The 26,684-nt window shown below is 53.0% G+C and overlaps 7 protein-coding genes across 7 annotated transcripts; 4 read left to right on the top strand and 3 right to left on the bottom strand.

Moving 5' to 3' along the window:
- Positions 1–3,650: 3,650 nt before the first annotated feature.
- Positions 3,651–6,659, top strand: J4E88_001234 (uncharacterized protein; the record flags this gene model as incomplete). The annotated part of the gene is made up of 2 exons (XM_049394904.1): positions 3,651–5,489; positions 5,541–6,659. The coding sequence occupies 2 exons, from the start codon at positions 3,651–3,653 to the stop codon at positions 6,657–6,659; spliced, it is 2,958 nt and encodes a 985-aa protein (XP_049258768.1).
- Positions 6,660–7,298: 639 nt separating this feature from the next.
- J4E88_001233 (uncharacterized protein) lies at positions 7,299–8,547 on the bottom strand (the record flags this gene model as incomplete). The annotated part of the gene is made up of 2 exons (XM_049394903.1): positions 7,299–8,289; positions 8,351–8,547. 2 exons carry the CDS (start codon positions 8,545–8,547, stop codon positions 7,299–7,301), a joined length of 1,188 nt encoding a protein of 395 aa, XP_049258767.1.
- Positions 8,548–9,959: 1,412 nt separating this feature from the next.
- On the bottom strand, positions 9,960–11,544 carry J4E88_001232 (uncharacterized protein; the record flags this gene model as incomplete). The annotated part of the gene is made up of 3 exons (XM_049394902.1): positions 9,960–11,116; positions 11,170–11,466; positions 11,517–11,544. 3 exons carry the CDS (start codon positions 11,542–11,544, stop codon positions 9,960–9,962), a joined length of 1,482 nt encoding a protein of 493 aa, XP_049258766.1.
- Positions 11,545–13,379: 1,835 nt separating this feature from the next.
- J4E88_001231 (uncharacterized protein) lies at positions 13,380–14,186 on the top strand (the record flags this gene model as incomplete). Its single annotated transcript, XM_049394901.1, is given in 7 exon segments — positions 13,380–13,387; positions 13,401–13,476; positions 13,521–13,634; positions 13,684–13,704; positions 13,757–13,807; positions 13,965–14,024; positions 14,076–14,186. 7 exon segments carry the CDS (start codon positions 13,380–13,382, stop codon positions 14,184–14,186), a joined length of 441 nt encoding a protein of 146 aa, XP_049258765.1.
- A 3,900-nt stretch (positions 14,187–18,086) lies between these two features.
- Positions 18,087–18,737, bottom strand: J4E88_001230 (uncharacterized protein; the record flags this gene model as incomplete). The annotated part of the gene is made up of 1 exon (XM_049394900.1): positions 18,087–18,737. The coding sequence occupies one exon, from the start codon at positions 18,735–18,737 to the stop codon at positions 18,087–18,089; it is 651 nt and encodes a 216-aa protein (XP_049258764.1).
- A 2,202-nt stretch (positions 18,738–20,939) lies between these two features.
- Positions 20,940–22,146, top strand: J4E88_001229 (uncharacterized protein; the record flags this gene model as incomplete). The annotated part of the gene is made up of 3 exons (XM_049394899.1): positions 20,940–21,184; positions 21,238–21,644; positions 21,701–22,146. The coding sequence occupies 3 exons, from the start codon at positions 20,940–20,942 to the stop codon at positions 22,144–22,146; spliced, it is 1,098 nt and encodes a 365-aa protein (XP_049258763.1).
- An 895-nt stretch (positions 22,147–23,041) lies between these two features.
- On the top strand, positions 23,042–23,845 carry J4E88_001228 (uncharacterized protein; the record flags this gene model as incomplete). Its single annotated transcript, XM_049394898.1, has 2 exons — positions 23,042–23,225; positions 23,292–23,845. 2 exons carry the CDS (start codon positions 23,042–23,044, stop codon positions 23,843–23,845), a joined length of 738 nt encoding a protein of 245 aa, XP_049258762.1.
- Between the last annotated feature and the right edge of the window lie 2,839 nt (positions 23,846–26,684).

The raw sequence follows: 26,684 nt of genomic DNA, 5'->3' as shown, positions 1-26,684 counted from the left end.
GGTAATTTCGGAGAGGAGAGCAGGTCCAGCCTTGACGTCTGGATATGAGTGTTAATATTGCCCTTGGGGCTGTATTGGTCTGGCAAGCATACTTTGACGACAAAGCCACGATGAGAGCATGAAGGGACAGCATCAGGAGGCACCTTGAGCGGCTTTCACTGTATTGTATACATTGGGAGGCTGCCGAAGTACAGGACTGCCCGAATAACATTTGTGGTTCGAAGTAGAATCGAATAAAGAAACCATCGTACATTATGACATGTCTCTTGCTCGTACAATGTACCTCGTGATACCTGCTTCGCAAGCCTTGTTTCTCTTTTGTTTTCCGCCATGTCCACTAACCGTTGCATCGGGTCAGTCATCTGCCGATATTGCTCCTCCTTGTTTTTTCTCCACATGCAGCATCGCGACATCGTCACAGCTGCCCCTGGACATCCAGCGCTATGCTTCGCAAATCTCACGCGTCGCGCTTATTACCGCTAATGAGCAAGACCGCATGAGCTTATCAGCGCTCGTACTTGACAATTCTCCGACTGGTGCGGCTCTGTACCTAGGTACAGGAGAGGGCCAAAAGACACGATAACCCTAGGTGTGTCTAAATTAGGATGCGGCGCAGAACCCTTGGCTGTAGAATGTCAGATTAGGGAGGGGGAGAACGCCATGTATGACGTTGTACGGTGGGATCTGTCTGCCTGCTGCTGCGCCGCCACTATACTTTGGGGCCAAGGCGTTTGGGTATATAGGAATGTGTCTCGCAGGACTCGGATCTTGGATGCTTAGAAGGTATCTATGTACGCTGAATCTCTTCATTTTCTGACCCCCTCAATCACCAGCCTCTCAACGTTCTTCGGAAACTTCCACTAGATCACATCGTCGGCTTGGGCTCGAGAAAAAGAGTCAGAACAGATGCTTGGTTTCCTCCTTCCTTCGTTATTCGCTTGTCAGTATTCGCATGCGGCGGTGGAGATGCCCATGTCTTCATTGATCTCATCTTCGAGAACGACTTCATCTACGTCTTCGCCCAGCAACATGGAGGACCAAACAAACCCTTTACACCAACGTCGATCGAGATGGCTCTACCGATCACTTCTTCTCACCATAGCAGAGTGGGCGCGAGAACCGTCGTCACACTTGTCTCCTACTGCAGTACGCACTCAACACTACGGAAAGGAAGAGGCGCAAGCGGACTTTATGAAGGATACGGTGCCAGCAACAGAAGATGAGATGGCTGGAAACCATATTACAGTGGGTATAGCCCAAAGATGGATGCCGCCGGTGTATATCGCTGACTTGATGAACCCAGGGGAACGAAGTGACTGACAGTAAGAGGGATTTGCAGGCGAGCTTTACGCATGCGCGAGCACTAGAAGAAGGACGCTGATATTCAGCGCCATGCCATCAGGATGTGTCGGTGTTGTCCATTTTCCTACTTATGGCGCTTTGCCCTCGTTTAGAAACAGTTATTCAGATCTCTCCTCTGAGCCCCTTCATTCCAGTCCTGCCTTAGCATCACCACTAGAGCATTAGTCTTGCCGCGTTGGCTGATTCCCAAGCAGCTACAGCCTTCAATACATCTTCTCGATAACGCATTTTTGAACGGTTTGACAAGCACTGAATGATTCACGTTACCGAGGGACCATAAAACTTGTGTCGCATTTGCTGCATACACACTATTAAATTCTATCAGGTGAAAATAACCCAAGATAATGTATGCTTTCACCTTGAATTTGTCTAGAGGATATTCGAATTGCGAGTCGAGGTTCGTGTCATAGAGACGTTAACGGATGATTGACATGGCATGCAATCGTCGTTGGAGGCAATAAGCCGTCCATAATCGGTACCAGAGCAGCAGGATGTGTTTTCGGTAGGCAAGTAACAACGCCCTCGGCCCTCAATCGTCCACATTCTCCTTCAATGGATGCCGCATTTCGACTCATAGCTTCTTATGTTGTCGGATACCTTGTGTGTCCGTCCTAAATGGCCCTAGGATCTTGTCCCATGCCTGCGGTGGTACCAACACAGCTCCTACAGACGCTCCTGCCTTCAATCTTTCCTTAGGTAATATTTGTTTTCCTTGTCCATGATTTACAATCACAAAAACGAATGAGACGACGGAGAGGGTGGTTGAGAATCGACGCGGGCGCGACTCGGTTCGGGCAAGAGTGGTGTTGTCGTCAAAATCTATTGCTGCGATTGCATTGTTAGTGGCGCATTGATATTTGTTGACATGTGCAGTCGTCAGCTTGTTTGGTAGCAACCGGAACGGGTGACGCGACTGGTGCAGGTGCAGGTGCAGGACACGGTGCGGAGCCGGAGGACACAAGGCGGATGAAGTTGGTTATCGTTTGGGCGCAACAGGCAGGCTCCGCGTCGACGACATATAGATAGCAGGCGGCGACGGTGGACCCCAGCCGTTGATGACGTTTGGGGTGGCGAAGCAATGCAGCATGTTTCATCGCGTTCCAGGCGGGGCCCTTATCGTTGTTTATTCGCTTCAGCGCATGCGTGCGCCTGCCCCGACCAGCCGCTCGCGCTCGCGCCTTCCGTGCCAGCACCGCTCACACCAACACAGCACGCCATGCTGATGCGACTCAAGAGACGTGGAATGAAGCACAGAAGAACGTTGGGCCTGCATTTGCTCGCAGCCTTGGGGCCTGGCACGGCGCTCGGCCCTCCGAACTTGATCTGCGCGCGACAGTCTGACCAGCGCCATCTGCATCGGGCCTGGCGCGCCTGCAGGCTTCGTGCCGGCCGCGCTCTCATTCGCCCGCCGCGTTAGCCTGCCTCCAGGATTCCGCCGCTTTCTCTCGTCACATCCATTGCCCAAACCACCAGGCCGTGACATGTTTTTGCATTTTCATCATCCTCTTGATGCTGCCCCAGAGGCCATCTCGCATGTCCCAGCCACGGGATATCCGTCTAGGCGGCGCCTCTGCTCGGGCGTCGACATGGCCCCTCGCGCCACGAATTTGATCTCGCACTTGCTGTAACCCCTCGTTCACTAATTACATCTAGCGTTCACTCCTGGCCATGTCCTTGGTGGTGCACGGGCCTCGCAAGCTAAGCCCTTCTCGCTCGCAAGAGTTGGGGCCATTCATTCTCAGGACATTCGCACGCTCGATTCTCCACTGCCGTTCTGACTCCCCAACCGCCTGATGCCGTCGTTGCCCTGCCGTCGCCATCTGGAGTACTAACCGCACAGTCGCTTCGACTGTCGACGCCCTCGCCTCTCGTTGTGCGCGCGCCGCTTCCTTTGTGACAGCACGCCTCAGCCAACTCCTCACTCCGAAGCCGCCTCGAGCCCTCCACCCTCACCACCCTGCCTCACCTGCCGGCGCATCGCTCCAACTCGAACACACGCAGTCTCAATACCCTCTCTTCATGATAGGCGTTCGATTCCACGCCCACAGTGACGTTCCTGAGCCCTCATCGCCCTCCTGCTCCCTATCCGCACACGCTGCGCTCCGACACGCAACCCTCTTCCCCTTAGCCACACCCTCTGTGTAGCTCGACCACTCGTCACAAAGCCCGGCACTCCGTTGACGGCGGTCACTTGATCCGTCTCGAGTCGCCGTCGGTCGCCCTGCTCTCTCTCGTCGCGCGTTGGGCGTCATGCGATCCCACGAACACAGAGCCTGAGCACCCACTACATGACACCACACACAAGCGAGCGTCATTGCCAGATTATGACAGACGTCTCGTCGGTCCAGGCGTATGCTGATCATCAGCCGGCTCCTCTCGCCCTCTACGCTGGCCCACCACCACCCACCTTCGCGACCGCCTCGCCTCCACTCGAACCCACCGTTGAGGACGAAGAGTCATCCACAATAAAATGCATCTGCGGATACTCAGATGACGACGGCAACACAGTCTTGTGCGAGAAGTGCGATACGTGGCAGCACATCGTGTGTTACTACGAGTCTGCCCAACACGTCCCCGACGTACACGAGTGCGCCGACTGCCTTCCCAGAGCTATCGACGCAAAAAGCGCTTCCGAGAAGCAACGCATCCGAAGGGAAGTACACAGCATCGGCGAGCGCAAGGGCAGACCGAAAGCCTCCGCCAAGAACCCCAAGAAGCGAACCAAGGACGCCCATGGCCCTGGACAACCCAATGGGTGGCCAGTGCAAACCAATGGGGACCTGCACTATACCCCCGACCGCAAAAGTGGTAGCCCACGAGATCAGCCACCGCCAAATAAGCGTCCAAAGACAAACCATCGTCCATCGGGTTCTGTAGGCGTCGTTAGTCAAGCGCCAGCTCTCGTGCCAACATCACGGAAACGAGGCGCTTCAGTTATGCTCAATGGCCACAGTCCTATCAAGTCACCCACTAACCCAGAGGCTTCTACCGAGGATTACTCAACCGAGTTCATACATCTCTATCGGCAACCAGAACCACCCTCCGCTGAGTCCAACTCTTACACCCGAATCGATGTCGCAAACGACATTGCTATGTGGCTACAAGACCCCGAAGCACTGGCCGAAGCAAGCGGAGGCAAGAAGCCACAGGACATCTTCTCACGCATTGACATGACCATCCAGGAACTCGAAACAACAACTGCGCCAGAGATTGTGAAACAGACAGATGTCGACTCGGGTGTACTAGCGCATGGTCTGCACCCACAATGGCACTTCATTACCGCCGAAACTCCGGTACCAGATGGTGGCTATGTTGGAGAGCTCAAAGGTCTCATCGGTCGAAAGGCAGATTACTACTCCGATGCATCCAACAGATGGGACTTGCTGCGACATCCTGAACCCTTCGTCTTCTTCCCACCCCATCTGCCAATATACATCGACACACGGCGAGAAGGCAATATCCTCCGATACGCCCGGAGAAGTTGCAACCCCAACATGTCTATGAAGATCTTGATTGACTCCAGCAACGACTACCACTTCTCTTTCCTAGCGACGCGCGAGATCAGCCCCGGCGAAGAACTCACAGTCGGCTGGGATATCGATTCTGAGGTCAAGAAACAGCTTCTCAGGGTCGTAACCAACGGTGCCAAAGAAGGGTTTAGGAGGATACAACCGTGGGTGTCTTGTGTCTTGGCAAACTTTGGAGGCTGCGCTTGCGATACATCCAGCGGCAACGAGTGCCTCTTGGAGCGCGCTCGTCGCAATACGATTACAGAGCCGGCTACACTGAAGACCAAGGGCAAGAAGGTCAAAAAGTCACAAATCTCTCCAATGAGTACAGGCCACGCAACCAACAGTCGTGCTGGTAGCGAAACAGTCAACCGCGAGGCTGTCGACGAAGACCAAATGGACGCTCGCTCTACATCTGGCTCACACAAATCTAGCAGTCGTGACATCACACCAGCAACCCACTTCTCATTGGAAGGCGACAAACTTTCCGAGCGCGAAAAGAGAAAAATCCAGCACCAAGAACTCCTGTTCCAGAAGCTTGATCATGATGAGCACAAAGGCAAAAGGAAACGGACTAGTGCTGGATCGAACCTGAACACGCCGAGCATCTCTTCCTCGGTAAGACACTTATCCACTTACTCGCTTCCTCCTGCTAATGCAGATATACAGAGACGACTCGGACACCCCGAACCTTCGCCGTCGGCACGGCACCGCGAACACAGTCACGGTGTAGCACGTAAAACGTCGGGCAGCTCTACAAAGACGAATGGCCGTCCTCCACCCCGTCCGAAGCCTGTCTATGTCGATGCGTCGACGCAAACGATCGAAGACAACAACGCAAAATCCCAGATCTGCATCAAGCCACGCCAAATGAAACCACCACTTTCATTCAAGCGTAAGCTTTTGCAGCAAGCGCAAGAAGACAAGCTGCAGCGCGAGCGAATGCGGTCCACGTCCGTTAAAGTGGAGGCCAAATCACCAGCTTTGAAGGACGTATCTTCGAACAAGCCGTCGCCACTGCCCCCATCTCCACCGCTCGAGGAGCCTACAGCGATGGACATATCTGCCGACCCCGTACCCGATACAAGACACAAAGAGCTTACACCAGCAAAGGAGCCTACACCGCAGCCTACGGTCGACGTGGAGATGACCGAACCCGAGGACACAAGTCCCAAGGCCTCCGACCCAAAACAAGAGGAAGTACCTGAGGTGACTGCACCAGAGCCTCCCAAGGAAGCTCCACAGCCATCAATACAACCACCCGATCCTCCATGGTCAGCTTCGACGCCCGCTGAACCATCGCCCAAGTCCACCACCGGTCTCACACCAAAGACTGCAGACCTACACGTCGAAATGCCCTCGAAACTTGATTTTGGCAACACTAGCAGCAACCGCGCCGTTACACCTGGTTCGACTTCGTCTGTTCTCAACGAGAGCGCAGTCGCGCAATCACCAGGCATCTCAATGATTGCATCGCCTTTCTCGCCTGCCGTTAATAACGCCGTCAAGCCTGCACCGGCACGCAAGAAGCTCAGTCTAAGCGACTACACCAACCGCAACCGAAAAACCAAGCTGGCGCAAACGCAGTCGACTGGCTCGAACGCTACCCCTCCACTGGCCCAATCGCAATCAACCAGCTCACCCACGTTATCGACGGCTAGCCTGCCCAATACCAACTCACCGCCACCCAAGGCTGTCGAACCGATCCTCCCACCAGTTGCCGAGGAGGCGAAGCCGTCTGAGGTATCTGTCGCGCCTACTATGACGACTACCTCCACTTCGACATGAGCGCTATGATTCACGATACCTTTGCTCCTTTTCAGAACCAACTTGCGGGCCGCAGGGCGACCCGTGGTTCTTCGATTCTACCTTTTGGAGTGTAACAACATGTAATGATTACAAGTCAAACGATCCTTTGTTTTCTCACTTTTCCCTATCTATCTTTCTTCTTTCTTATCTTTTACTTCCAACGACTTGAAGTGTTCGGTCGGGTTTACTATACATTGATTTGATGGGGATTTTCAAAAAAGCGGGATACTTCCAATGGGCTTTCTACTACATGCAAACACACATTACCTATCTACGTACGGAAGGATCTGGCGTGGCATTGGTTGGCTCTCGCGCTGGGCATCTAAGAAACGAGGAAAATGAGAGTTGAGAAGACGGGCAGCCCCGTCCTCCTCTACCGTGCGGGTTGGAGATTAGTAGCGAAGCCATGTCCTCTACTGCTGAGCGTCTGTGTTTAGCTGAGATGAAATGAAAACAAGAACTCAAATCAATATACTCTGAGGTTCACCCTCGTATCAAGCGCCACTGTGTGAAAGAATAGGCTGTGTTCATAATCTAACCAATACCACGCAAAGAAAAAGAAGAAGAAGAAGAAGCAGAAGTACACCAGCAGCATAAGAACACAACCACTCATGCCCTCTAAGTCCCTCCACTGCCAACAGCCTTCTCCCCAACCTCCTCCCACTTCGCCGCCACCATTCTCACCGGCGTGACATTCCCCGCCAAAGCCCTTCCGTCCATCTCTATAGGGCTTGTCCCCATGCCATTAATATGCTTGGGATCGGGCCTGTACACCGTTTCGTAGTAACTTGGTATCGTCTCGTCAAGGACGCGGAGCGGCGGTGGTGGTGATGCGTAGCGATGAACGGAAGGAGCCGGAGATATAACGTCAGTGTCACCGGCAACGTTGGAGTCAAGGCTGTAGTCGTGATTGTCGTGGTGACGGTCGTTTGGAGGACTGCGCATGCAATCTCCCAATGGTGAGAGTTCGTATGGTCTGCCTACGGAGCGGTGGGCGAGTGCATCGTGGATGTCGAGTGGGGATTGCTGTGGGATGGGAGGTAACGTATGCATACGGTGGTCGATGAGTGCGTTAATGTCGTATTTGTACTGATGGGGATGGTACTGCTGTGGCGGTGGCGGTGGCGGCGAATGCGAAGGAGGGGGCTGTGGCATGTAGTAAGATGGTGCTGCCGATTTGTAGGGTTGGTTGTAGTTGTACTGTGGATAGGCGGGATCTGCCATGGGCGACGATAGCATAGATCTCTGCGGGTATTGATGATAAAAGTCACCTCCGTTGCCGGCCATGGCAGTAGAACGGTTGGGACCTCTTTCCACCATGGCTGGTGGACCCCTGTTATTTGGATCTAGACGGGGAGCTCCAGCTACTTCTGCTTTTTGGTCGACTTCGTCTTTCAGGCTCTTTGTGCGGCACCAAAAGAAGTACAGGAGGGCCACGATGACGAATACAGAGACGCCTGCGATGGAGATGCCTGCGATAGCGCCCGCTGAAAGATCAATTTGGGTGTCGTTGTTCGTGAGGCCAGCACCGGGTGTCTTGTGAGTACTCTCTGGTGGGAAGGGCTCGCCAGGGTTAAGCATGTAACTGCTGTCAAGCGCCATTTTATGTCTGAATAAGGGTGTACTAAGTCAGTATATGTCTCACATGCAGTGCGTACCGATAAACTTACTGTTGATCGATGCTCGTCGTTGCATTCGGATTGATAACGCCCACCATGCCATAGCCTATGCAAGACCCTGGTGCTGAGCAGTAGAAAAAAATGGGATCAGTGTTTTTGATCTCGATGCTGTAGGTGGGTGGGAAATCAAGGACAGTGTCGACGGGCTCGAAACCGCTGAAGAAACCAGTTTTACCCTGCCCCGTCATTTCGTATGGGATGCATGGGTAGCCGTATTCTGCGCGGACGACACTGTGATTTAGTGGATAGAAGGCAAACTCTATTATCTTTAGCAAGTTAGTATTTCCTCATCTGTTGATATGTGTACGGAGGCCCGATCCAGATGATGAATGAAACTTCTACTTACATCGCCTACACTGGCATTTGTCGACTCGGGTCTGAATTTGTGATCCGCTAGACCGACTGAAATAGTGTGTGTCTGCGCAGCTGCAGAACTCGTCGAGGTTGACGCGCTTGCTGTGCTCAACGAGGCTGTAGGACTGTCACTGCTGAGGCCATCGTTGCCTTGCGCTAGACATATCGAAGGAAGCAGACTGAACAGCAAAGACAAGATGGAGAATACAGAAACTCGGGACAACATCATCAGTGCTGCGATCGTCAAGATAGCAGTATGAAATCTGAGAAGGCTTGCGATCGTGCAGAGAGGACGACGGAAGCTTCAAGAGAAAAGAGGACCGTGGGACTGACGAAGACACCAGAGTGGAAATCAATATTCAAAGACGCAATACGCCAGCCTATCATGGCAGGGGCGCTACAAACAAGGGATCGTAAACAGACCAAGCGGCCAAATTGACGAAAAGAACGGCACAGGATGAGACATGTACGCCATAATCATGGTGGTACGTTTCTGTGGCTGTGGCGTAGACATGAGATTGCTATTCGCTGAAAGGCGGCTAGAAGTCGGCCTCAAGGGATGCTACGACAAAGAGTTGTGTCTTTTGCAAGGGTTCGGTGACCTCATGTGATGATCGCAAGGGCGACAAAGGTCAACAAAGCTCATCTGTCTTGTATCTCCACTAGCTATGCATCTGGGAATGTGGCCACCGTACAATCTGCTTGTGAAACGGACCAGGCATCTGCTTTTGCATGTGCCCACTCGGACGCGTAATTTGAAGTTTGGCAATGGCTAAGGATGCGACTGCCCCGCCGCGTCGCAAGACCAAGGACTACGTGCATGTAAGCAGAACAACATCACTCATAGTCAATGGCACAACTCGAGGCGTTCATTCCCGCATCAGTAAAGGATGACGGAACGCGTTCCTTACTCGCACGACATGTAGGAGAAAAAGACCCAGAACGGAAAAGCACCTGAAGGTATTGAGTTTTTTAACTGCTATTCACAGCTGAGATATAAGGAGAGGAGAGGTCCAAAAAATCGTACCATATGGTGATAACATAGCCCAATATGGCTTGGTATATTCCGCGCTGTTCGCTCGCATTAAATCATAAGCTGTCTACAGCGTCCATCATCAAAGTCGTATGCTGTGGCAGCCTGGGGTCATCGAGAAGGTTGCGCTCGTCAGTGTCGCTAACGACACCGCGTCGCACGCGACCTACTCTGTGTTATGTTGGCCAGATGCAAAAGTGCAAAGCTGAGCTCTCAGCGGAGACCCGGGTCGCCAAAACCAAATGGATCGTTGCTGGAGGAGCTATTGGACCCCGAAACATAGCCCGACGGTGCCGCAGATGCTTGTTTGCCAAACCCAGGGTCTGGCAAAGGATTCCAGACCGGAAAACCCTCAGGTGGCTGACTCTCTCCTAGTGGTTTACCACGAGCATAGTCCACGAGACTGCCGTTGATGCCAGTAAGTGCCCAAGCAAAGACGGCGACATCGCGAATGCTCTGCATGAAGTTGTTCTGGAATTCCATAGACGGCCCTGCCTGCACCATAGCCGGGTGCCGAGCGCCAAGAGGGTATTGGGGCATTTGCTGTGGAGCAGGATGGAACACGGGTTGTGTTGCCCATGGCGCGGCGTAGATACCATTGTATTGCTGTGCTGGCTGGGCCACGGGCATGGTGCCTGGCAACATTGGGCGGGCACGACGTAGACACACAACCAAGCCATCTGAGGTGCAGGATATGACAGCCTCGAGTTCGATGGGATCGTCGCGGATTTCGGAGCGAGGCGAACTCACGGACGATAACGACGAGCGGGCAGCGGATCCACCGAACATGGCTTGATGGGTATTGTTGGGGTCATTGTTCCCGCCAGAGTTGGTGCGCGACGCAGACCGCTCCTCACTGTTATCCGTGGTGCGGTTTGAGTCTGACGGATGTCTTGTGCCGTTGGACGTGGAATGGCCGTCAAGGTCCACTCCGCCTTCAGATTCATCGTCGGAGCCCGTAACATCCGTCATGATGTCATCTTCGCTCTCAGACGAGGAAGCTTCAGGCGCATCGTCCTGGCGCGGGTCCCGGAAGAAAAAGCGCATGTATGCAATGGAATCGTTGCCTTTGGCCGACTCGAGACAGCGGACTGCATCTTCAAGACAATTGGGAGCAATGCAGTAATAGAAGCTGCGTCCCTTCATAGCCTCTCCGGAGATGCCAATGATTTGCTCGATCCCACTGGTTGCGTACATGACGGTCAGGGTACGCGTGAACCTGTTAAGGAACAAGGCAGCTCGCGGCTCATGAGTCTGATCATCGGGGCCGAGGTCAAACTTGCTGGACAGGTGAGATAACATGTGGTAGCGCGGGTCCTTTGGTGACGAGGCGAATAGCTTGCGCACTATAGGAGCCTCGACTGCGCGTTCTGATTGGCTGGAATCAGCATGACGCAGGGCCCAAACGGGTTGAAAGACTTACTTTGGCTCTGCATGCCATGTCTGTAGATGCTGGTGCAGCAAACGAGGACATCGTAGACGACGGAGAAGCAGCATTCACAACCGACCCATTCGCCCTGGCGGTTCTTCAGGCGGCAATAGGATAAGACAGCAGCCTTGTCCAGTCTCACGCCGCGGCTGTGGTGAGCTCTGGCCAGCGGGAGTTCCTCTGGATGAAAAAATTGCCACACGGACCGATTGACTACCTCGTCAGGTGTATGACCGAGGATGTCGACAATGGAGTCGGAAGAGTACAATATGTGGGCATCATCGGAGAGGTCTGTCTTGGGTGAGAATTGGCAGGCAAAAGGCAGGGTCGACGTGACAAACCGTGAATGGTGATGAAGGTGGTATCCATGGTAGCAAGAACGGGGGTGGTGGTCGTTCCTGCTCTACCGCACGCGCCCTGGTCTGTCGAATCTAATAACTCGGTCTGGGACGGGCGGTGGAAATAAGAGCAAGTCGGGCAGTAGAGGCGAGGGACTGTCGGCGGGTCAAATAGGCAGGGTCCAGGTGGCACAGAGGCGCACAGGTGCGGGTAAGGTGTCTAGAGGCCGTTCAGGCGGTGCGACCAGAGCACGGGGTGGGGATGGGATGGGATGGGATGCAGATGGCAGGTCGAAACGTATACGAGTCAGGAGCTATGATGTAATGGGCGATCACGAAGCAGCAGGCGCCCCTCACCCGCGACAGGGCAGGCGCGGGCAGCAGCGAGGAAATATATGAGAAAGCTCGCGGACTTGGGCTGCCGGAAGGGGCTAGCAGCGAGCAGTTGGGTCGGGTGCATAAATAAATCAGCGGAGAAGGAGCGGAAGCGTGACGACGGCCAGAATGGCGGGACCGGAGGAGCGCCAACGGGCTCAGCAGCGTCTGTGTCGGCAGGCGGGCCAAAGAGAGGGCAGCGACTAAGTAAGAGGACGGTTGCGACAGGTGGATGTAGTGGAGGATGCGACAGGCGGCGTGGCATGCAAGAGAGGTGCAGAAAGTGAGCTGACGAACTGCTCACCCTTGCCGCGCCCAAGGATCGACGCGAGACGTGTGCGCAACGGCGGTTAGCAGCTCGTCGGCAGCGGCGCGGGGCACCGGCAGTCGCCCTGCACCTCTGGTCGAAGGAGTGCGCATCAGGCCACTCGGGTCAGGACTGCCTCGAGTCGTGCCTCCAACTGTCCGCGCGTTGCACACGCCGGGTGTGCTGAAGAGCCCAACTGTCAATCCATGCGACTGGCCTTGGCGCACCCGACGTCGATGATGCATATCCATATCCATTCCATGGCCGCCCAGGTGCCTGCATGCAAACTTTAGCCTAGCGCCACCAGCACAACCACGGCCAGCCTGCGAACTGCCAGCGGATGCCCCTCCGCCAGCGCTCTGGCAAACCTACCCAGGCGATTGCCGCTGCCCACAGCATCGCCCGGCCTGCGCGTCTCCTGCCTTGGTCGTCCCTGCCTTGGTCGCCCGGCACTGGGTCTAGCGGCGCGTGGTACGGACCTGTTACTTGTCATCCCAAGCCCTCAACCGAACAACATCATCGACGATCCTCCCCAAACTACGCCACAAGCCACATGCAAGACCCTCAAGGCCTCTTTCCACTGCTTCACCGTCTCTGCCTGCGGGCCCCCGCCTGATTGGCGGCACCACCTCCGTCCGCCTGCTGCTCGCCGCATGTCTCTCATTCACCTGTTTGCTGCAAGTGATAGCTTAATTTCCATGACACTAAAAGCCCTGTCCCTCGCCCTCGCTTCTTTCTAACCCCCGATTGGCACACACAACCTTGCACTTACCTTGCACTTGGGCTACCTCACGAGACCCGCGCCCTGCATATCAGCCATTACGGCTGTGCTTTCCGAGCTTTCCCATGGTATGCACGCCAAGATGGACTGCAACTTTGAACTGCCTTCGCTGAGGGCCACTTTGAGACTAGGCGTAACCCATGCCTCTCGTCCTGCGCGTAGCCACCACTAACTCCTCGACAGGCCCCAACCAAGTCTAGGCTGAGCTCTAGTGAGTCAGGAAGCATGCGCGTCAGCCGTCACTCCATGCAATACTCATCACGTTGCAGCTCAGTTCTACGATGTAGACTTCTATCCCTATACCGCTCCCGGCCAGGTCCCTGTTTTCGCCGTGTGCGGAGGTCCATTTGTATGTATCACGCTGTGTGCAGTCTGCCGTCTACTGATTGGCCAAGACCGTCATATGTCGGTGTAAACTTGACAGCAACGGGTCCGTCGAGATCCTGCGGTGGTTTGAAGATGACGAGGCCACTACTGAACACGGCACGTCCGACGATAAAGTAGACACGGACCCTCTGTGCGCGACCTGTCTAACCATCACCAGGTCAACTACAACAGCATCGTATGGTCTCAGGCTGAAAATGGCGACCCGCTCGTCTGCGTCACGGGAGACTCTCGCATCAAGGTCTTGAATGTCCGGACCGGGGAGCTCACAGCAGTACGGGCCATATCACTGATTGTATTGCATCCACTGACCTTGCACCCAGACGCTGATAGGCCATGGCGATGTATGGTTATCATCTGTCGTATGCGGCGAGCTGCCTTCCTAACATCCTACAGTCAGTGAACGATCTCGCCATATCGCCGATAGACCCGACCATTCTCGCCTCCGTGAGCATTGACCATAGTCTCCGAATATGGAGCCTCCACCCCGATCACGAAAAGCAGCCCCTCGGAGCCATTTGTTACGGGCAAGGCCATAAGGACCAGGTGCTTACCATTGTGTGTGACCTGCAAATATACCCAATTAATATACTGATATTGCCAGGCATACCACCCGAAAGGCCAGTACATCCTAACAGCGGGTATGGATACCAGGATCAATTTGGTAGGATGCACCACCCCGGCCTACTGCTTGACAAAGCTCTGACAAGTCTAGTGGGCAGTACCCGAAGACCTCAAGGAACACGCTGGCACCGACAAGCCGGCCATAGTGCACTATCCCCACTTTTCCACTACCGAGATACACACTGACTTCATCGACTGGTAATGATCCCCTTCTGAAACCGACCTACAATTGCTTACTTCATGCAGTGTCCAATGGTATGGTGACTTGATCCTCAGTCATGCCTGTCGCGAGAACAAGATCATACTTTGGGGTATCGATCGATTCAATTCCAATCGGTCTACGCCTCCTCCGCCAGTCCCCACATCAAGCGCGGTCCACAGTAGAACCCCTGTGACAATTCCAGCGAACTCGACCTCAAATACACGGTCGGCATGGGGCGGGCGCTTCCAGAGACTTCTGCAATTCGACTTGCCGCACACGAACCAGTTCTACATTCGCTTCTCCATCTTTCACGAGCTTGGTCGCCATCCGGTTTTGGTTGCGGGCAACGAGAGAAGCAAGACCTTCTTTTGGGACTTACAACGCCTAGAGAAATCGGGTACCGGAGAAGATGACTCCCTGACTTCGAAAGGCTTACCGCTCAGTCTACCTAGACACGTGCGCGAAGGAAGCTCGGCATCTACTGCCTCATCTGCTATCAGTACAGGCTCGGGTAATACCAAGACCAAACAGAAGCGGCTGAATGAGCATTCTCACGATCGAGGCATATCCGACCCCTTTCGCTCGATCAAAGCACACAAGATCGTCGAGACTCCAAAGTACAAAGCCTTCGCGTTCCGTCACTTCTCCTGGAGTCGTGATGGTCAATGGTGCGTCGGCGCCGGTGACTGTGGGACTATCAATATATTCAGCCGTTGGGATTCCCTTCCTCCAATCGATACAGACAGGGAATTACCTACACAGGAGGGTGACGGCCCACAGATCAGTCAGTCCAACCGCACACCAACATCAGCCGCGCGCACGAACGATGTCGGACTCAGCACGAGCATTAACTGACATAGTACGAGTAGACAAAGACATGATCACGGACTCGCTGGACGGCCTATGTGAGGCACATGCACTCCGGCAGCAGATGGCCGCGGATCAAGGGGAACCTTTCGACGAAGACCTGCGACCTCTTCTGGATGAATATGTGTCCAGCTTGCCAAGTCACGAGAGAGATTTCGCACGTTCAATGTACGAGCGGTGATTCAGACTGGGAAGTAAACAGCTGAACACGTGTGGATAGCTGGGTGCGCGGCCCCATAACACAACCACAAATATTCGAACGCGACCGTTAACCTTACTCGTCGGCACGGTCTCAGCTATTGTGACTCACGATAATGGCATAATACACAGTGAATACAATCAATCTATTGTCATTGAGTTACAATAGCTAATCCAAATTACCGAATTTGCGTTTCGGAGGTGACAATAGGAAAGATGTGGAGACGAGATGCTGGTGGGAGTAAGATCATATTAGGGTCGCAGGCAGCCAACCACGTACTAGTGGTTCGTCACCCCAACAATACCAAACAAAAGTTGCCCGTCATGAAAGCTGTCCCATTTCTCAAATATTCTTTCATCTCTAACACCATTTCCCAAACATTGCGTCGTCTGCCAACTCCATCACAACGTACCGAAACCTTTCGTACAGTACCGACACCCCTCCCAGCGCTATCACAGAAAAGCAATACCATTACTCGCAGTTTTCGGCAAGTCACTACGCCCAGGCAGACTTAAACTAATCATGCACGCTTGCAACACGCAAAACTCACCCGATTCCGCATCTTCCACCATGTCGACTCCCACCACCGCGTCTCCAGACCACGTCGCGGCCACTCCCTCAACAGTCGCAGAGCCCGTACCGCGCGAGAACTCCGTTCTCTGTGGGCACACAGGCTGCACGCGTAGCTTTCCAAGGGATTCAAACATAGCTGCAGGCCACAACGGCGATTACCTCTGCGCTCTACACTGGCTCGATTTATTCGATGCATGCCATGAGTTCTACAATGACTGGTGGAACTATGGTAATGTCCAACGGGGAGCCTCGCCAAATTACACGCCTGAAGGATGATTGCGGGATTGAGGTGGAGAGGAAGAGAGCAGGAGACCAGCGACGCGGTTCTAGGGGCCCGCACAAAATCTCATCAGCAACAGTCACACCCTCTACGCTCATTGTTAGTCTACTGTTGCCACGAGTACTTGCCATGGTCATGGAGAACTCGAAAATCTAGACAAAAAGAAAACCTCCAATTCCCACACTGTCGCGAGTGCGCAGCGCCTCCTCGTCGAGCACATCGGTGAGTGCAGAAACCCCCCACGCAAGCCAGCCCCAAAAAGGGTCTGCAATGTGCGCAGCGCTTGCCGCAAACGCGACCAAAGATACGGCACAGCTGCAGCCCGCGCCAAAATCGATCCCGGTAGCTCTGCCGGAGAAAGAAACAAAAACACAGGAACGCGTTGGCCTTGCGCAGGGACAGCAAGGCTTGCCGGGCATGTATTGTTTGGTACTACTTGCTTTTTTTCGCAACACGTGGGCGCTACCGAAATGTTTTATTTGCACTACACCATACTGCGCTTGCTGCACGGCAACCATGCATCGTCTTTTTGTTTTCGAAGGACGTACAGTACTCGTATCGAGGGAAGCTGCAGGACAGCCATAGATGACCAGGCGAGCGAACAAAGCGACAAGTAGCCCGAAAACACGGAGTACAGTCTGTTTGCTCGCCCATACCACGAGCAGGGGCTTTGTCTGCGTCGAGACTTCAAGCGACGAACAAAGGAGGCAAGACAGTAGGAGAGAGAGGGAGATGGTGTCTTTGAAACACGTTTGTCTCTTAGGAACTCTACGATAAGGACGTTGCCATATACAAAAACGAAAAAAAATACATTGTACTGAGTCGGAAGATGATCAGTCCGAAGTAGCAGACATGTCTTCTCCATCATCTGTATCGTCATCATCAGCAGCAGCAGCAGAACTGAATATCGCGTGTTCATGCGAGGAATGTACAAGTTTCCTTCGTCCAATCTTCCCTTCGGACTCACACTACCCGCGAGACTTCTCACATTTCATCTTTCCACCCGCTTCTACCTCCCAGGAGCCGCCGTCGATATGGATCGACAAGCTATCGTTAGCAGCATACGACATGCTGATAACCGCCCCAACACCAGCATCGCAAAACTCCGATAATACCAGTCACCGCAAGCGACGCAGCCTCGCTATTTCCACACAAGATCCCGACACCGACATACGCAGTGCTTTTCCAAAGACACCGGGGACCTTGCGCTGCTCGAATGTCCATTGCAGCACCCGTCTTCCAATTAGCTCAATGTTGGCTGCTACAGCACGGTTTCCTGCAGATCCTTTGTGTGCAGAGCACGAGGAGCAAGCTGTTCGAGAAGGACGGGATGCGGCTCCCCTCGAAAGCGTTCTCATGTTGGACCAAGCCTGCAGAAGCAACTACGGGAACAGAACTAGTCGGTCGGGCTTGGGTAGCAGGAGTAATAGTTCAGCTTCCTGGAGCAGTTTGGCTTCTTGGGAAGGTGACGATGTGGAGTTTGAATGGGGTGCAAAGGCATTTGATTCGAAGCTTTGCTGGTGAATTGCAGTTATCATCGCTGTCGCTATTGAGCAATGGGAACTTTTTGGCATCGATTGCGTCGCTGGTATTGCGGAAGTCGTAAGTGACTCGTCGTATATGAGTTGTTGGTGAGCTATCGCAGCACTGTAGGATGGCCATGGTACTAGAGTTTGAAATTGCGCACGCAGAATCTGCTTTGCCATGGAGGAAGGGTTATCGAGCTTTGCCTCGTTTTGAGGAGATTGTAAATGGCATTATTAGCAGTGAAATCAAATAGCAAAGAAGATCTATTTTCTCAAAAGACGTATGCACACCATATGGCGTGAAAAGCGAACTAACAACTTGGATGAATGAATGAATCCGCACTTTCCCATCGAATGCTGGTATATAGCATGAGCTGAAGCTGCCCCGAGTAGGAAGCGTTTCATCGACATAAGCCACGTTGATGTCTTGAGCACCTGAACTTCGCATTCATGTATCAAACGAGATAGTCGAACTCGTCGTATACATCGTATTGGGTCTCACTACCCATCTCATGCATCCACTGCATGTGTTCAGCGACCATTTCGTCGAACAAATAATCCGGGAGTGAGTCTTCAAGCCATGCTTGCTGCATTGACGCATCGCAAAGGTACAGGTGCCGATATAGCTCCAGTTCATAGGCCTCGTCTTCATCCTCATCGGGCGCCATGATCCAGCCATCGCCTACTCCGGTCGCAGCCAGCTCATCCCTCTCGTCAGTTAGCGCTGTGATCCAGACATCTTCCCTCTCGAAATAGGATCTAGAGTTCTTGCCGTGGCCATAGCGGCGACCTGTCTGGGCATGGCGATAAGGCTGCCTGGCGTATTGTGGGGGAGCTGAGAGAGAGCCACCCAAACGGGTGTGGAAGGAGCGGTGTGCGGCTGTGCTGCTGCGAGTCGCAGGAACGCCTAGCCCATCGATTGCGATTCGTTCCCCTGGAAAATCTGGAACAAACGAAAATGTGGAAATGTGACCCGAAGAGGTCCCGAGATGCTGGTTTGCTGACTCAGTCTCGCTTATCCATAGATCGTATTCGTCGTCGTTGTGGTCAAACTCAATATCAAAGAACTCAAATCGGCAGAGGGGGCATGTTCGCTTGGTTTGCATCCACTCCGCAATGCAAGCGTCACCGAAAACATGCCCACAAGGGAGCTGGAGTGGCACCTCGGCATATTCGCCTCTGGTGGACGTGTAGTAAGGGTCTAAACATATGCAACACCGCTGTGGCTCGTCTGGGCCCACTCTCACCGGTGCATACGCTTGACGTCTTTTTTGGTGTCTGTGGCTGGGCATGTCTGAGTAGGAAGCTGGGGTCCAATAAGGCTGGCTGATTCATGAGGTTTCCACTTGGCGTGAACGCGATCGTCTGGTACCAGCCTAAAGGTACCAGAGGAACAAAGGCGGGGGTGAAGTAAGACCCTAACGCCGGTCATTGTACATGGAGCTTCGCGTTCCATACCAGACAATCTCTAGAGGACGAGTACCATGGTACACTGTGCGGAGCACAACGTGCCGCACTTTCCGATCGAACGTCTCTTAGTCAACCGCGAACAGTGCTCTTTCTTTACTGGCATGTGTCATTGTAAGGCCATTGTTTGAGACCAGCCTCGCATCAGTGATCTCGGCAGTTACACGTGGACATTTGCTCGCTTCTGAGCCTCCACAAAAGACTAGCATCATGCAAGTGACGCTGTTTGGTCGTGCATGCATGACAGCCAGCATCGGCTTCACCGTCGACTTCATCCTCGCTGTTTTGCTGTTGTGGAGTAGCTCCGCATCTCAGCTCGCCTCTAGAAAAAGCCATCGCGACAGGCTTTAGGGTCTAGTCGGACATTTTGCGTCGTGGGCGCGGCGTCTAGATCCGCGGAGTAATGTGTGCCAAGTCTGTACAACACGCGGCGCTGGGCGAGGACTTGTGTCGGGTTTAACTCAGGATACCGAAGAAACGTCTTCAGGGTAATGGCATTGTTAGAAATCATGTGGGGTGGCTAATGTCTCCGACTGCAAGGTTGGCAGCTAAGCTCTGATGTTTCCATGGTTCTGAAAATCCGCGAGCCAGTTAGTTGGTGCAAGCGGAGCCGGCAGCAATTTGAAAACGCGGTATCGGTAACAAGTCCTGTCGATGACCCCGAACTGGCAGGTCAAATGACTAGGAAGATAGCGTTTGCCATGGAGAAGGGCTGCGACATCTGTGCACTAACGGGGGTGAGCACCGCAGACCAATATTGACAGCTCCACGCCAGCCTCGTGGCGTGGCAGGCGTGGGCTCACCGGCCGTTTTTGGGTTCGACGCCTTGCCAGAAACGCCGCAATTGGCATCCGCATACTGGGGCATTATCAGTGTGCCGAATATAGCGCATCTTAGCGTAGGTGGTGAAGGTTTGGTAGACATTATACTTCCCTCGCCGTTGGCAGGCGTCAATATCGCCAACCGACTCTCTGGAACGATTTCGATGATCGACTCAGATGAAGACAGAGCTGTCGTCATGTAAGGGTGTTGTTGAGGATTTCTCGAAACTGCAGAAGCCAGCGTGCTAGCGTTATCGAGAGTGGGGCCCGCTTGGCCGCTCCGGTCGCGCTAGCCAATCTTGCTGTTGGTGGTGCGGGAACGGTGCCTGAATGCCAACACGTTTGTGGAAATTGGCTTGATCTATCTCCCGTCTCATCCAGACTTCGCTAAAGGAGATCAGCACGGCGACGCAACTGACAAGGGGCCCGCTCGTGCGTCAAGCTTTAGCCTCAGGCGCTCTCCCGTCACTATTTCGGGTTGTTTATGGACACCCGGCACTCTTCCTGGGCTCTTCGGTGGACGCGATCTATGCGGCGCTTCACCACACTTGTGGCTTGCGATCGTATCACTTCTCAATAACATCCCTTGCTCCACCCATGCTTACTGTGATACGGTGCTTTTCGGACACGATGAGGCTACAAGCCACCAGACAGCGGCGTACGGCTGGAACTTGCATCGTGGTACCAAAACGTCCATTCTGTTTCATGAGAGTCGACACGCTCGCGATTCTGGGCCCGATGTGGTCAAGTTCTCGAGCCTCACCACAACGCGCCCAGCTGGAAACGTTCCGCCAAGCGCTATCGAGCGGCGTTAGCAACAACAGCGGCTTGCAACTAACAATACAGGTCTCGGCTAAATCATGCCCCATGTATTCCATGATGATGTCCTGGCAATGTATAAGTAAGACGTCTCTGCTCGTCAATTGAAGATCCTCATCCACAGCAGCACTCAGCAAGCTTCACTGGCATCTCATCAGCACTATCCTTCTCCATCACCATCTCCTCCAACCAACCTTCAACATGCGTAACGTTCTTCTCGCTACTTCCGCCCTCAGTGGCCTAGCTGCTGCCCTACCCCAGATGATCAACATCGAGGCTGCTTTGGCCGTCCCCACTCCCACCGTTCTTGGACCCAAGGCCGAGGAGACTGCTGAGCTTCCAGTGTCTTACAACCAAGCTGCCGCTGCCGCGTCTGCTGCTGCAGTAGTTGCTACAAGTGGTGCAGAGCTCAAGAAGCGTGATGCCTGCCAGGCCCAGCCTGCTGGGTACGTTGTTGTGCTGAACACCTTTACTGCAGAGTGACTGACAATCGACACAGTGCCGGAGCCGAGTATGTTCCTGGACAGGGCTCCGTTGATGAATACCTGAACAAAGAGAACTCTCTCCGGAAAGCTGCCCAAACCGCAGGCACTCCCGAAGGTTACACCAAGGCCTTTACCAATCTTATCGGGTCCACCGAACAGATTGGCTACTTGACCTACAAGACTCTCGACACTTACAGCCCTGATGAGTGTGCCGCCTTCTGCAACAGCGAGAAGTACTGCCTTGGTTTCAACCTCTTCTTCGAGCGCGACCCCAGCGTCGACCCCGGTGAGGGATGCAGTGACCCAGCGCCCGTCACAAACATCAAGTGCTCAATCTACGGATACCCCGTGGCTGAGGCATCGGCCACCAACCAGGGCCAGTACCGTGGTGACTTCCATGTTGTTATCACTGGCAGCAACGGTAAGCTTTCTAACCCTGCTCATCGCCCTGAGTACTCCTTACTAACATATACTCAGGTTACTCCAAGGCCGGCAAAGGAGTCTGCAAGCCCGCCCCTACCGTCGAGGGCTTCAACGCTCCCGCCAACCTTCCCGCTGCCATCAACGCTCCCTTGATCAAGAAGCAAGGCAAGGACTACGACACCTACAACGGAATGCGTCTCTTCAACACCAACCCCTACGACCCCAGCCTGTGCGCTGCAGCTTGCGAGTCGCAGACCCAGTTCGACAAGGAGCACCTTGCTGACGCCAACGGCGAATACAAGCCTTGCAACTTCTTCACCTCTTACATCTTGACCAAGAACGGTGTTCCTCTTGGTACTTACTGCGCACTTTACACTCAGTACTGGGATGAAAGCTATGCCGTCAACACTGGCTACTACTACGGCGACGATGAATACTCCGTCATCTGCGCTGCTTCTTACACCGATAGCACACCTGACTCTGGAAAGAACGAGGCGTAAGCTCCTGCGGCTTCTTGTTAGGGGATAAAGCAAGTATGTGATGATCTGATGGAGGATAGAATGTCTTCAGCTTGTTCCTTGTTAGCTTAATGTTCTAATCTAATCGCTATGCCAACACATCTGCTTCCGTGCTTGCTTCGGCATCTGAACGAACTTTTTGTCACTGCTTTGACCAAGTCTATGTGATGATCTTTGATGCAAAACAGCTTTGGTGCGATTTGGTATATTGCTTGACAATAATGTCCCCGTCTACTTCCAGTCGCCCCGGAGCAACTCAGCAGACACGGAAAACCACAGGGAATACTTGATGTTCCTTGCTTAATAATCCTGATCGTCGCTGTGGCGACGGTTGGCTGGGTTTTTAGGCCCTTCCCACCCGGCACTAGTTTCTGACATCGTGCATGTCAGAACGTCAGAATGCACGACCACTCCGCAACTCTTTTCTGAACTTGTCAAGCCGTGATATACAGCTTTCTCCACATGTACGATGATGACAATTCATGAGATTGTAAAGCAGTTGCAATATTAGCACTGAATTCTGGCTAGTGCGTGGCTTTCGGCAGCCATCCTCTTAAATCGCGGTAGGGTGCAGGATCAGCGGCAACTCAGATGCCGAACAATAACCAGATTGTTAGTGGAAGGATGGTATAGGAAGTATATAAAGAGATGCGCCGCTGAAGAGGAAATATGTCAACCAGCCCTCGATCAACTTCGACTCTCAGCATCCACACGCACGCAGCACGATAGCTTACAATCACTCACTGATATCTCATTCCGACATCCATCTCTCTCCCACATTGTTCTATCAGTACAGTTTGAGAACATGTCCTCAAAACCAAGCGTCGTCATTGTTCCGGGCAGTTTCTGCCCTACAAGCATGTACGACCCTCTCGTAATGCCACTTCGTGCCAAAGGCTACGATATCCACGTTCTCGAACCACCCTGCTATCCTGCTGGCTACAAAGCCAACTCCGTTACTCAACCAAGCATGTATGACGACGCAGCTTATGTCAACGAGTTTGTGAGAAAGCTCGCAGACGGTGGAAAGGAAGTCATCCTACTTGCGCATAGCTATGGTGGTAAGTCCTAGATTTTTCATACCTTTTCTGATAGATGAAGGAATGACTAATGCTGATATCATATAGGTTGCCCAGCAACCGAGGGTATCAAAGACGTAACGAAGAAAGAGCGAGAGCATCAGGGCAGGACTGGTGGTGTGGTACGCCTTGCGTATCTCACGGCCGCCGTACCACGTGTCGGCGAATCCTGCGGTCAGGCCCTTGCACGCGAAGAGAGTGCCCCAATCGAGGTTGATGCAAACGGATGGGTAACGCAGTCCGATCCTGCCGCTACAGCGTCACTTTGCTTCAACAACCTCACGCTGGAAGACGGCATCTCGTACGTTGCCAAGTTTGGCAAGCATCACGGTGCTTGTTTCGGTGACGTACTTACCCACGCTGGCTACAAAGATGTTCCTGTGTCTTGGTTATTCGCAGAAGAGGACCTTATCGTTGTACCAAGGGTACAGCAAACTGCCATCGATGTTATCGAGGGAAGTTGGGTCGGTACAGAGAGGGACGGGATGAAGGTGGATGTTACCAAGGTCGCCTGCGATCACTTTCCCCTCGTTCTTGATGAGAAGAGAGAGCAAGTGAGTGTTTGGATTGAGGGCCTTGTCGAGAAAGGAGGCCGCGAATAGTTACGCGTGGTGAGCCTTTACCGCAGTGGAAACGAATAAGTTCCAATGCTTGAGCAACTGGCTTCTGGACACGTCAATCGGATGTGCTTGTACAGTGCATATATAGCGTAGCATGTTATCTCAAAGAAAGTTCTTGCCCCATCTTCCTCTCTATCAATGATCTCTTCTGAATGCCACAGACGGGCGCACCAAGGTGCTGGGACGGTGCCTCAAACATCTAATCCCAATCTCCATGGTCCTTGAACTGCAAGTATACTCAACTTGCCACAAGTACCGTGAGAAAGATTGCTCGTCGTTCTCCTGGCGATGTATGCACAGGCTCTCCTACAGACGAAGCAGCTAGACTGAGTGGCTGTGTGACGGAGTTATGTGAAGCTGAAACGGGCTCACGGAAATCTGCCTCGATGCGGTATGGGGGTAAGATAGCATTAGTATGGTGTTGAGTATACCCAAGACACGGGATATTTTGTCGCTCGCATGTCTATGCAAAGATTAAGCAGAACTGGAAACTGACGACCGTTCCGAATATCTGGGGCGCTTCTAAGACACTCTTTAGGGAATGTTCATTTGCGTAGAGCGTGAGGATTAAACAAGTAGCCCCAAAATTTGCACGCACCTGACCTCTTTTCGACTTTCATTGCCGCTAGCTTTTGTCACCAATACGCACTGTCGCAGAGCGGTTATCAGGTAGGGCTGAGACGTAAGCGCCTGCTTGATGGGGATGCCTTGAAGAGTGCAATGTTCCGAGGCAACAAGGCGGAGCCAGGCGTTTGATCTGAGAACCAACAAGGCATGAACGCATATAACTGAAACAAAGAATCGATGCCTTGGGATGGATATGCAACAAAACAAGGTGCTGAGCGTACTGAAGATGCGAAAACAAGATCTGGAACTTTGCGGCGTATTCTGGAAGGTTGACTTAATGCGTTTCTATCGTGTTGAGTGTGATAAGAAACAACCTGCTGTCCTCCATTGGTAAAGACCTTGACTTCGCAACGTGAGAATGATTTGCGCGACGATACGAGTCGCCGTTCCAAACCTCAGTGTATAGCTATCGCAACATGCTCGTTCGAGATGGACGAAGAACCACGCATTTCCGCTATCCGCGCCACACTAAGCAAACGATTCTGAGTTCCGTCTCGTCCCTGTTTTCGTGAACTCTAGCAAGCGGGATGTCGGAATCTGGGTGTCGTTTCAACACCAACTTGTAACCGATGGTGCGGCAGAAATGCGAAACAAGCCCGCATTAACACCATCGCCTTGGGCCACCCACCTAATTAATACACGGTCAACGCTGTCGAATTCATATAAGGAACTTGTGTAGTTAGCAGGCTTGAAGTTGCATGACTATCGCATTGCTCAATCAATTCGAATCCAATCAACAAAAAACCAATCATTCACCTTCTTTGTGCTTGTAAAAGGCCCCACGATCGTTACTGCTAAGCCTCCCTTACTCTAAACATGCGCGTCAGTATTGCAATTGTCGGTGCTGTGGTAGCTTCCGTTGCTGTTGCGTCACCCATCACATCGTCTTCGCCTGTGTCGCGGAGACAAGGTCCTCCAGGGCCCAAGGGATCCATGGGAGGACCTATGGGACCGGGCGCTGGTGTCGCTGGAGCAGGACCTTGCCCGGTATGTCGCACACTCACCATTATATGTCATGGAGAGAATGTGTGCTGATTGCGTGCGCAGATGAACTGTTGGAACGAAGCCGCAGTGGTAGCAGGCTGCGATCCCAACGCAGACGACAGCTGTCTGTGCGGACCTTTCTTCGATGCCGTAACGTCGTGTTCAGCGGCGACATGTAGTATGGGCGAGAACCTTGGTACGTTTCCCTTATTCCTGCCCACACCTTTGGATGCGAAAGTGCTAACATGTGCAACAGCAGCGTTGAGCTTTCTGAACCCTGCTTGCGAGTAATGAGGAGGAACAGTTCGCCGCAGATGACGATGTGTATGATAATGAGCGTATCGTGGGCTCTGAATATATCCAACAGAAATGGACAGACTGTCGATTACGTGTGACGTTGAGGCCAGGTGTATGCCGTACGCAAGAGGACGGAGAACTAAGAACCAGTCGCTTTCTTTCTTACAGTCCTCCAATGAACGATTTCATGACAGAACGAAAATATGTTTCCACCCCAAGGTGCAGCGATAATCAACAGGTGTTGTGGTTTCTGTGCAAGAATTCATCCTGCTCCTGAGAACCCTCAGCTGGGTCTTTGGCCAGAGTGAAGGGAAGGCGATGGTACATAGGCCGACCCAAGCCGAGTTGCCTCGAAGATCTTCCTCTTTCTGCACATCTCAACATGTTGTCCCAGTGTCTGGCAAAGCGCCGACAAAGCAATCCGAAAGACCAGCATCAGAAGTGGATGACGCGTCTATCTGCGCTTGGCAAATACTAAACTCGAGACAGTCAAGCCTTGCCGAGATCATCAGCTCAAATCACTTCACAAAAGCGTGATATTGGGGATTCTCGCATTGCATCGTGAGTTTCGGAAAAACTTCGCAATCGTCTCCCGGGCATCCAGAAAGAGGAATCCTTCCTCATCTCTCTCCGATACGACTTGAGTCAGCGTCACTTTATCGTCTCCACATCTTCTGTATCGACTTTCCTTTTCAGCCACCGGAACTTCATTTTCGCGCAATACACATCGCTTGCAGCTCACATATATCCTGGAGACGAGATCGCCGAGACAGATGCAGCGCCGTTATCGTCCCCACAGACCCTGAAAGTCCTGCACGTGGGTGCCATTTGAGCCGCAACGCAATATTTGACCCATGCTCAACCCTGGTTGCCGTGTCCGCACTACTTTCTTGGGTCAAAAGTGTTCCGAAAA

Source organism: Alternaria novae-zelandiae (assembly GCF_023758075.1).
Source record: "Alternaria novae-zelandiae strain BMP 2774 chromosome Unknown scaffold_2, whole genome shotgun sequence".
NCBI classification, from domain to species: domain Eukaryota; kingdom Fungi; phylum Ascomycota; class Dothideomycetes; order Pleosporales; family Pleosporaceae; genus Alternaria; species Alternaria novae-zelandiae.
Note: the sequence above shows the minus strand (reverse complement) of the source record. Positions and strands in the feature narration are given on the sequence as shown.